The sequence below is a fragment of the Rhyacophila brunnea genome, unplaced genomic scaffold (genome assembly GCF_057557595.1).
Source record: "Rhyacophila brunnea isolate RB1 unplaced genomic scaffold, BYU_Rbru_1.0 scaffold_20, whole genome shotgun sequence".
NCBI lineage: Eukaryota > Metazoa > Arthropoda > Insecta > Trichoptera > Rhyacophilidae > Rhyacophila > Rhyacophila brunnea.
The window spans coordinates 30,880,926-30,893,580 of NW_028232860.1; the positions used below are offsets into that span (position 1 = coordinate 30,880,926).

General features: G+C 31.8%; 1 protein-coding gene across 1 annotated transcript in view; it reads left to right on the forward strand.

The window, feature by feature from the left end:
* The first annotated feature begins 357 nt into the window (after positions 1 to 357).
* LOC147071519 (adhesion molecule nephrin-like) overlaps positions 358 to 12,655 on the forward strand; it is a 488,003-nt gene continuing 475,705 nt past the window's right edge. The window contains exon 1 of the mRNA XM_085947963.1: positions 358 to 361. Within this exon, the coding sequence (XP_085804089.1) occupies positions 358 to 361 (4 nt within the window). The remainder of the gene's footprint in view (positions 362 to 12,655) is intronic.

Below are 12,655 nucleotides of genomic sequence, written 5' to 3' on the forward strand. Positions count from 1 at the left end.
CTTTTATTTTACTTTCACACAAACAACGTTGAAATGATAATTTGATTATCTAATATCAGGAACTGTCAATTTTAAAACGAATTTTTGTTTATAGATTGCAACGAATTTTACAACCAATCGGAACAACTGGGTCATCTGAGAATTTTAAAAATGTATTTTCTCTGTCTACTTATCACAAGTTTTTCATTATTTTTTTTTTGAGCTTAGATATAAGCATTATTGCATATCTAACAAAATTGCACGTCGAGTGGGCAAGGTTAAATCGGTTGAGCAGAAAAACTTGAGTACTTAGAACTTTGTGTATGTATTTTCTCTGTCGAATTACGATACGTCCTTAAAAATAGTCATCTAACAAAAATGGGTATGAAGTGGGCAAGCTAAACTATATAAACTCATTCACAACATCTTTTTACTGTATGTCTGTAGCTGCATAGTAATAGCGATCAGATATCTATTGTTTAATGTATCAAATTACTCTGCAGTAATATATTCCCAGCAAATCAATTTCCAGCAAACAACTCTTACCTAGATCAGCAAGTTGATTGGCAATATTAGATACGGTATATTATTACATCATATCACAGCACATTATATCATTTCGGTGTATTAGCCGAATAATCATTTTTCATGGTATCATATTTTCTTACGACTGTAATAATAAATAATATTTCATTTCGCTACTCGATTTAAAACGCTGACTCTATAATTAGTCCAATATGATTATGTAACAGAATTTAATGTTAATGTACTTATTACTTTTTATTGTATAAATAACGAAGAATAATTTATCTAAATGTCACTCGAATCCAAGTACCTAGCTCGTAACTATCTCAGTAGATTATATGTACTATCATTGTATAATATACTATTGTACCGATACGCTGCCAATAAATCTCACCCTGCTACATCATAGACTTCATTATCATCATCCTCAATCCACACATCGAATACCACAGTAGTGACCCAACACGTCTATGTATTATTTCACTTTTGTGTAATATTAAAACCATACTTGAAATTTTTACAATACCAATTTTATTTGTCATTACTAAAAAATAGTAAATTTCACACACACAAAATTTGTTCCCATATGAAGTTGTAACGGGCAGCTAGTATTGTATTATAAAAAATATTATATCACTGTACAGTAGATATGTGTTATCGCAATAAATAAAAATATTTATATACGATAAGGTTTAACAGCAAAATAACAACATAATATTTTATCTAAGCAAATAATGTAATATCTACGTTGTCAATCATTGTCATATAATACTTTAATGTATGTCATATTGTTGGAGCTTATATTTAATATTGTCTTCCTTTATTAATGTTCATAGAATTTTTGAATAATTGTTTTATCGAAAAAACATAATATAATATATAATAATATATTATTATCTCTGTCAAATTTACACACAAATTTAAATAAAACCAAAACACATTGAAAATTAAAATGGTAATAATATTATCTGTTATAAATTCATGTATTTGTAATTTGATATTTCAAAATAAATTAAATAACTTATTTAAATGATACATTATGAAAACATACTATGAATTTCCAATCTCATCCCATATTTAAATAACCTTCCTCCATTTATTTTGTTAATCGAATATGTTTAAAACATACTACGTAGAATTTCCGTGAATAATTCAGAGTAACCGAACTTCATTACAATAATATCATCACATCGTTCGTTCTTCTAGCGTAAGCCTCCTCCATATCCTGCCACATATAATTACATTTATGCCAAATACTTCATTAATAACCCATGTAAGCCGGATTTAAGCTTTCTTACGCATGTTAAGGTGTGACATTTCACCCCAACAGTCCTTAACCCTAGAAGAACATCATATTATACCACTTAAATCAATAATATACCACAAAGGATGCTATACATACTCAAAGTATTTATAATAAGCTTTTTAGAACTTGTATAATATTATTATAACAGTCGTACTAACACCTTTATCTGATTACTAATAATTAATGTACATAATGATATTATTAGTATGTAAATTAACTACCTACTAGTTACCTGGTACTGCTTCCTACGTGGAAGAATGTGCTGTAGTGTGAGACTAGTTATTTGGCAGTAGTACAGTATTTTATGTTTACCTAAATAAAAAATATTATATCACTAGGTATTGAAAACTCATTTATATATATTTTAAAGAAATGTAGGTACTTCACAAATGTAAGTAGCTCACTTCGCATCAGGGTTTAATGAAAATACTTAATATATAAAGTTGTCTTCTTCTTCTTCGGCCTTACCAGGCGGCGCCTCTAAGAATTCCTGTTCCTTGCAAATCTTCTTGCTTCCTTCCACTTCAAACTAGCACACCGTAGCTCCGCCGTATACACTCTATTATAGGTCATTTTAAATGCTTTCGATTTAGTTGTCGAATAGGACAGCGTCATCGGCGTATTCCAAGTTGCATAGCTTCACCGTGGGGGTAACAGATACGCCTCGGTCAGGTGGTATTTATGAAGTCAAAGAGGTTGATAAAGAGAAACGGAGCAAGGACACAACCCTGTCTGACTCCGGTCGTAATCGCGAACCATTCCATGATAGTGTCACCAATTTTGACACAGCATTCGCTCTTCGCTATTTGCTATTCTGCAGGCATTTGATTATTGCAATGATCTTGGGGGAGATCCCGTATATTCCTAGTATCCTCCAGAGAGAAGAGCGGTGTGGACTGTAGAAAGCTTTTTCATAATCTACAAAATAGCAGGATAATGGACTATTCAGCTCATGTCTCTGCTGGGCTGTAGCATGAGGAAGAAGAAAAAAAAATGTTTTTTTTCTTTATATTTATATATACCTATCTCAAGAGTCATAATTTTATGTATTATTATATGGTATGTAAATGTGTATTTTTTATTTTTAGCTAAAGTAGGTATGTTAATTAATAAACTTCCTGCTTTTCGGGAATTTGACAAACATAGAGGGTTAAAGCAAAAATATGTACATAGGCACGTTTATATTATGTTTAAATGAAGATATTATTCTCTATTTCTCCTAATGTACGAGAAGTTGTATTAAAATTCCTTTAACGTATGACATTAACTCTTATGCCTCCTTGCAAGTGTGCTATCATCTATACCAGCCGTATGTATACAATCAAACAGAGTTCAAATTCCATACTGTTGATATCAACTTCTGAATTGTTGGAGCTCTCTTCATACCAAGAACTTTATATTATATTATAATCTCACAATATAGACTTCAATAGAATATTATTAGCAGAGAAATGTTTTATTTTATGCTCTCTGTATCAGTACAAAATAATAAATTCAAGCTCCTCTGTGCGATTTTATAATGATTGTCTTTTTGCCAAAGCTTTCTGTATAATATGTTTTTTTAAACAATTATAAATTTTAAACAAACCAGTCAATCATCCAGAGACTGAAGTTGAAGGAACGGCTCTCGACGATATGTCTGAGAAGATTTCTGCAGTTTTTTGGACATATTATCAGGCGCGGATCGGACAACCTGGAGAGACTGGTAGTTTTGAGTAGCCTCTAGGGAAGGCGAAGCAGAGGAATAGCGTCTAAGCGATGGAGCGACCAAGTGAAGGAGCTGACACGATCCTCAGCCATGAGTGCACGACCAAGAAGAGAAGAAACAGTCATAATATTATGTTTAAATATACATACCTAAATATATTTTACATGAAGACACAGTAAAATCGTTTCATTTTATATGGTATATTACATAAATATATTACAAATAAAAGGACAGTGCCTTACGCACTAGACTATGCCGTCCATATTATTAATTCAATTTAAATGCCTTTTGATCAGCGCTTTGGCTTTCTTATAATACTTTGGCACAACATTATATTTGTCTCTTTATTCCATTCTTACCCAGCATATTTATAAAACTACGTTATTGGTACCAATTTAGTATAAGTACCAATTCGATATCTGAAAAGTTTCTAAAGTTATGATAAAACTTATTAAAAATATCGCACTTCCAAAAAAATATCACGAGTAGGTGTAGATCAATAATGTAGTGGTAGGGTGAAGTGCGGATAGAAGGGCACACACCTACATTAAGCTATTGATGATTGCACCAGTTTATTTGGAGCTAATTTAATACAATTTAATAACAGGGTGGTAAAGTAGTCAAGTAGCGGCGGAATGGTGAGGTATAGTAAATATAAATATGCGTGTGCCTTCATCCAATAATTGCCAATCGCATTGGCATAGTTGGAACTAATAAGTCAATTGAATAAAATTTGGTAAAGTAATCAGTTAGCAGCGGTAGAGTGGTGAGAGAGACGCGTGCTTACATCCAACTATTGTTTATATTGCGGAAAAATTATTACTTTATATCTGAAAGATCATATAAATTCCGAGTAGAGGGGTACGCGCTTGAATTTAATCAGTATGACTATCTCATTGATTTGAAAGATTATTAAATTTATTCGTTACATTATAATAATATTATGTCTGTCTACTTTTTATTTGTAAATTTTACATGGTTGAAGTCATTGGCAATCATTCTACACTTCTGTCGGCATTCTACAGTAGCACCAAGAGTAATTCGGACATGTGCTAGTATTGTTTGCTACATTACCTGTTTCAATGATAGCAAGCAATATCAATGCAACTAAGAATTTTGCCGTTCCTATGGTACTCTATAAACTGAATTACACGTAACTGTGAGTGATTTTCTACTACTACTGCTGGCACTCTGGTTGAATTTAATAAACAAAAACCGATTGCCAAAGTAGCTTGATTTCGAAAAGCGCTGAGGAGCAGGTATTAAAAAGCCCAATAGTTTAAATTTGTCGCAATTAGTTCGTCGTCTTTTAGCATAGAGCAGTACTCCGCAACCGGTGTGCCGCAAGACGATGCTAGGTGTGCCGCGACGCATTGTGTTCTGGATTTCGGTTAATAAAGAATATCCTCAGATATCGCAGTTCAGCTTCCATTTTATACGACATATACCTATGTGAGCAACTTTTTCAACTCAAGCTATAATTAAAAATGATAAGCAGTAATACTTGACAGGTGATTAAAACTTCGGATTTCTCTTTCGTCAGAGCTCTAGTCTAGAGGGCCAGGTTTCAGGGGACCGTAGCAGATCAACCAGATAAGTGAGATAAACACAAATTACAAATTTTCTCTAATGGTTAAAAAAAATTCGACTGCGACTACTTTTACTAATATTTTTAAATATGCGATTGGGGAGTGTTTGTATCAAGAAATACAAAAAAAATAGCTAAACATACAATGTATACCATTAATTTTACCTCTAACACCATTTGAAAAACACTACCTACTTTAGAGTATCACACTGTCTTTAACCTAAGCGATAGGTAAGGCGGCCGCTTTAGCATGTGGGGGTCCATATTTTGATGTATAAATTATTTTACCCGTAGTGTGCCGCGGAATTCTGGGAATACCTTTGGTGTGCCATGGGTGAGAAAAGGTTGCGGAGCATTAGCATAGAGGATAATGCGCGGACGGGGGGCGTAAACCCAAGAGATGCTGGTTCGATTCCAGCCGGGTGGCTTACTTTTTTCAAAAGAGATTTTTTCTATTGGTTATCATATATTTTCTCAAAGTGTTTTACAAAATTATGTAATAGTATGTTCAATATTTAGAATGGTACATTTTTAAATCTTGTGAATTATTCGTTGAATAAAAGAAATAGTTAATTAAAAATATACCATAGTGTAATAAAGGTACCACGCCAGTAATGTACAAACACACTTAAAACCAATCAAATGATAAAATTTGTTTAATGTAGGAGACTTAATGTTTCAGTTGAATGGAAAACGGTTTTTATTATTATACCAACAGTGATTGAAATCTTTACATAACTTTCATCAAAAATATACTACATATAATTAATGATCAAAAGTGAATAAATTTTCTTTTGAGCTTTCATCAAAGCTTTTGTCAATTCCGTAGAATTTACAAACAAACTATTCCCATGCTGGTCAATCGATACATTGAACGCACGAAGCTTATATTTGTACAGGATATGGATTGATTTTAAGCGCTTTGTTACCCCTAGCGATTCTTTATTGAAAACGTGTCGACGTGTTGAAGTACTTACGGCGGTATTGTAGTAAAAACAGTGACAGTTTAAAAAGCCGTTAAAAGGTCATTAATATTTTATTAGATTTCGAATAATGCGGAAACGTGCCATACCATTTTTTACCCATCAATTTTGACGGCACTTTATTAAAAATATCGAAAAATCAATAAATCACTTATTTTGAGAAAACTCAGAGTATCATTACTTATTGTTAGATAAAACCTTCCTCTATTACTACCCAGAGGGTATCGTGTCACCTCGTAAAATAAAATAATATCATCTTTTTCTCCGTTTACCGATTGTGCGACATTTTTTGAAGATATATTTATTTAGACGCGTTTGGAAAATCAAGTGTATTTTTGGCGTGTGACATGTAACACATAATTTATTTTTTACTCGATTGGATTCAAACCAACGATTGTTCGGTTATCAGCCGAACGCACAACCATTACGCCACATAATAATACTGCAATAGTGACGATTATACTGTATATTATTATAGTTTAGAATTGTTCCGTTGCTAGGCAGCAAATTTTTTATTGTCGGCCAGTTGCAATTCCTTACGTGAACAAACTATTATACATCATAGTGGCAGTTGTGACATTAAAAATAAAAACAACGATAAATAATTATATAATTTAGTAATATAAGTTAAAGTGTATAGAAATAAACCAACGGCGTTCCAGTAAGCGGTCCTTTTTCTTGAGTGTGTAATTTAACAAGATAATTAAGAGCTAGTCGAAGAATCTAGTTTATCACTAGTTTTGTTTTTGTTTTGTTACGCCAAAGAAGTATAACTTCTAATGCGCGTGCATAAGTACACACATTTTTTACTGAACATACATAATTTATTCATTTTAAGACGTTAGAAAAATATAAACGATAGAAAAATTCTTTTTGAAAAAAATATGACACCCAACGAGATTGAACCCGCACCCATGTGCACTAACCACTAAGCTATGTGGATCCCATCTTATTGTGACGAAATTAAGTACCAATTATTGTATTTTACAACGTTTTTATTAGCTCGTATTCTTCTTTGTCCGGTGGTTGTTTGTCCAGTACAAATCTTGCAATCGATGTTTAACTAACTTCCCTACTAGCTAGACATTTGAAACTTTTAGAATATATCAGAACACGATGCCAATGCATTTTTTAATACTTTTGGCCATCTTTAAATAGAATTGAATTCATTTTCAGTTAATTCTGTTTTGTATGAAAAGTTATTTCGGAAGAAATCCGTAATCCAATCCACTATTATTGGTTGCTAAGTGGGGGTCCTAGCAACTAAATTATTAATATATACATGCGTTTCTTTGGAAATCAAAATGACATTTGAGTATTCTATATTTGTTTTTTTTTATTTACTTCATATCAAGTACAAGTTTGAGCATATTGAGCATAATAATTCAACAGAAAATTTTAAAACGTTGTATATAAAAAGTTCTTTTTATCTTGTAATTATTTAGTATTAGTATTTGCAATCAGATTTTGTATCGTAGATCAAAGTATTACTTACTGATACAATGTGTAATTTTTATTCCTAATATTTCAATACTAACCAGGACCGGTTTCGTTTATGTCAGTCGATCAGTTAACAATGTATCGAAATTATAATTTTTGTAATGGGTTTAGGTTTTGTACTATTCCGTTTGAGTCATTTTTTGCGATCCGGGTTTCGCTTTTTATCATCTTTTGGCACTGTCTACACTCACAAAAGGCAAATACACACTAACTATGCGAAAAACGACTGAAATGGAATAGTACAAAATTTAAATCCATTAGAATTTAAATTCAAATTCCTTCAATTACCTTCAGTCGATAGTATTATTGTTATAATTTTTGTATTTACTCTTTATTCTGTGTTTTAATACAGAATCTATTTATTTGTTTTTTATACTGTTTTAATATTATTATTTCCTTGTTTTTAAATGTCATGTTGTGAACGTCTTAAATTTTTAATTTGTAAAGTTTACCAAATTTTGAATTTTAATCAATCATATTATATTATACAACATACTTATCTATATAATATTCTAATGATATATATTATAATAATTGATATAACACAAAACAAGCTTTACTAAATATTTTAGTACCTCTGTTGTTTTGAAAGATCGTAAAGCTTTTCTCTGAAAAGCTTTCTAAAATAATTATTTAAGCCCTTCCTCTCCTACATTTAGAATAAAGCTTTAACATCAAATAGCTTACATTTTACTATTATATAAGTTTGTCTTCCACACTATGCTGATAAACACAAAATAAACACGCAATAATTAATAATATATCTTCCGTTACACGCTGATGTCTTATTATCATAGTAGCTCCTAGTTGGAATTTTTACTTAAGGATTAACATCTTTACTATAAGGTATGTGTTAATAAATTCAAATACAAATGTAATTATTCACATAGTAGTAAACAAACAAATTTAAAATTCAAGAAGTTCAAAACATGATACGAAAAGAATATTATTTCAATCAAAAAACAAAGAAAAAAAAAATTATAAGCACTATTAGTAAAAGAGTAAACACAAAAATTACGAAGTACATTGAGGTACACCGAAACAGTTAAGCTTCTGAAAAAAATATAAAACAACGTCCACTTAAACTAATCCTCACGTAGGTGGAATATATCAATATCTGAAGTGATTTGTTTGAACACAGTTATTGCCCGCCCAATTGGCATTACCAATGCCAAGTCAGTTCAACACCTTGGAAGAACAAATATTTTATGTTTTTGATTATGTTTAAGATAGGTATCAGGGACAAACAGTTCAAAACCACCAAGAATGGAAGAGTTCACATTTACACTACGTATACATCGAAAAAAATACGTAGCCAAAAATATGAATAGATCATTTTTAACTTTTAGCCTACAGTATGTCAGTACATCTAAAAGAAAATATGTTAGATAAAGCGCTATAGATTGCATCCATATGGCCTCAAGTACAGGAGTCTGCAGAATTTCTTCTGAACTCTTTCCATCATAAGACCATACTTCAACTAATCTTCTTCTTATTGTGCCATCCCCTAGCGGAGGTCGGCCACCATCAAGACGATCTTAATCTTTGTCATCTGCTACGCGGAACAGTTCAGTGGAGCTGTACTCGTACCAATCACGGAGGTTTTTAAGCCACGAAATGCGGCGCCGTCCTCTGCTACGCTTCCCATTGATCTTTCCTTGAATGACAAAATGAGGAATGCTGTATTTTTGTCCTCTCATAATGTGGCCGAGGTACTGTAGTTTCCTGGTTTTGATACTACGTATAACTTCTCGGTCCTTTCCCGTTCGATTGAGAACTTCAACATTTGTCACCCGGTCAGTCCAAGAAATTTTGAGGATGCGCCTATACAGCCACATCTCGAAAGCTTCAAGTCTCCGTGACTAATGCGTTTCCCAAATAATACACACACTTTCAAGCACATTTAAAATTAATGATTAATAAAGAATTTTCAATACCGTAACATCTGAAAAGTTAAATAAAATATGTACCTAATACTAGGAAGTATCATTAATAAATTTTAATATAAATAATTTAACTACATACAACATAATTCTCATAGTTTCGAAAAATCTCACTAACACTTTCATAGTTTTGAAAAAAATAAAGAATCCGCTGTGACTACCATATAATCAACATTATAAAGAAATCATTCGGTATTAATTGAAGGGTGCAATAAAAATAATATGTCATCCAAAATTACTATCGGAAAACCCTAAAATATTAGTAGTTTTAAGGAACGTAATTGTTGGAATGCCATACCTACCTGATTTTTTTTCAAAGTGTCATTAATCGTGTTTTTTTTAATATTTAATACGTCATGTAGAGATTTAAACAATGTACAAACGTCCATTGAATGCTAATTGAAATCGTAGCACGAGTGAAATTAACCACTATCAAAACTATACGATTCACATAGTATCAATATTATTGATGTGATGATTTTGCTTATTCTTTGCCGTTGTCCTTAGTAATGAAGATTATCTCCTTCTTCTTTTCTTCGTTCCCTCTTCCGCCAAAGTGTAGCCAAAAGAATTCCATTCCACCTACACTTCTGTTGCTATTTACCTTCCAGTACATTATGTGTTAGAGTAAATCATTATTCTCATTTTGCAAATTATGACTGAATTATGCAACTTTTCTGCACTCGGTAGAAGCTACAAGCTCTCTTGTCTTGAAACCTTCTCATTAGTAATGTGACCACATCTCAAAAACCTCCACTCAAAATGTATTTTCATTCTTTAAACACCCAAACATTGACTCCATATACCAGTACGGTCATGATCGCCCTCTACCGAATGTCCAGAGTTATGGTACGCCGATAAACATACATTTTGATAAATATTGATAATTACGAGTTATAGATATTCAATTTTTTGACTTTTCAAAAGATAACCATGATATTTTAAAATAACTTTAACTGGTTTTATGCATTCAGAAAGTTATCTTGCTATATGAGGCTGTGATCGACAGGCCACACTTACAAACTTTGCGACTAATATCATTCTTAAATTACAAGCCACTGTCGAATAATTTGCTAATCCAAAAAAGTAAACACAATATAGTGAAATATGTTTGAATAATTATTGGTTGGGCCAATTATAATCCCAATTCCCTCCTTAAGCCCGCCAAAATATGTCATACCTAAAATCTTTATTTACTATTGTCATCAAGGCACTCAACAATCCCTGGTCATCAATAGACCGTGATTTAATAACAAGCAGTTATTTGTAGACAACAACAGGGTCAACTTGCTATAGTGTGGTCGTCGTCCAAGCAAGAACTCAATACGGGGCTCCGTATGAGCTCCATCATTCATATTAACCTAAGTGTAACAGTAAGAGTGACACTCCAAAACTATTTACCTACTAGTGCATGAGTGGATAACCTGGAACCAACTTCAGCACGCGCAAGCCTCTCAACATCAGAAACTTAACTAGCTTATCTTGTTTAATGACAAACTGGGACATAATGCATTCAGTTTTCTTCTGCATTTGACCGAGCAACTCGCTACTGACGTAGTAGGAAATAATAAATTACCAAGAGTTGAAAGGTCCCTCAGACAAGTCTTGGAAACTTTGATTTACATGCGCATCTTTTACTTGAATCGAAAGGAATAGATCTACCGCATATTCCACAAAAGCTCAAATAATAATTTTGAAACAGTAAGCCACAAATTATCGTTATTACAACAATAATAATTGTAGTAAGAGCTTTGCTTTAATATCAACGTGTGTCGTTAAAAATCTGCGGCCTGTCAGATACTGCCATATTAATATCGTGACGCATAGAAAAGGTTTAATATTACCGGTAAAAGTGTAAGCATTTGAGTTATTTTTATGGAACAAAAAGGAAAATCTAATTCATGTTTTTGTGTATTAATTTTCACGAACATAATTCAATCGCCCGCACTTCCATTTTTATAAAAAAAAATATTAACTTCGTCGCTAATTCGAAACAAAATATTTTTCCCGTTTACAGGGTGTTTTACATAAAACGTCCATACAGCATAATTTAAATTTCAGCGGATGTTGTTGGCCTGGCTATAAACAGAACATTAATGACGTGAAATTAAAAATTTACTGACAACCTCTTTTCCGTTATGTCATTTTTTTGTTGCCCACAAATGTTGGAAAATTTTTCCATTTGTTTTAAATATTATGATGTTTTACCAAAAAGTGAGTGTTGGTTTCATGTATTATTATTAAATTATTTGTGAAACATAATTGGATTACAAGTATATTATTTAGACTTAGGGACATAAAACCAAAGGTAAACTCATTAAATTTGAACAAAATGTGTTTTTAAAAATATTATATGTATATTTATTCAATTATTCAGTTATTTTTACCAATATCAAGATCAAAAACAAAGCACAAAAAATTAAATAATATAAAATATTACACCATGTTAAAATATAATACTATAACGAAATACAAATTAGCATTATTAAATTAGGAATCAAAAAAGAAAATTTGCAATGAAAGCAGCATAATAATAGATAATATTATTATGAAAAACATGTTAAGTAAGTACACAAAAAGTTCATATACTTTAGTGTCTAAATGGAGGTATTAGACATGTCAATATAATAACTATTCGTTAGGGAATAGATTCTTTGTATTAAAGAATTGTGACTGTCATTGGATTCCTGTAACCCAGATCTCAATTATAATAATATTAATTTATTAAATATTCATTTTCATGTACAATCAGTCAGTATATAGTCAGACATATTATTTCACAGTGCGCCGGTCAATAAATAGCGGGTCAGAATTGATTTGACATCTCACTCGATTACAAGTTTCCGTTAAAGGCACATCGCACCGAATTACCGTTATATTTATTTTGTTATATTGCATCGATTGTACTCTTGTAGTTGTTTGAAACAGTAAATAAATTATCGCTTCCTCCATCATTACGAACAACTACTACCGTCTTTCAACTGCAATACCTATCCTCCGCCGAACCGGAATACTACAGAATTAATAGGGAAGTTTGGTTTAAGAACATCAATGTTTATCTATTGGGACAGTTAACTGGATCATGCACGATAGGTCAAAGCTGTAAATAATTGAGTTTATAGT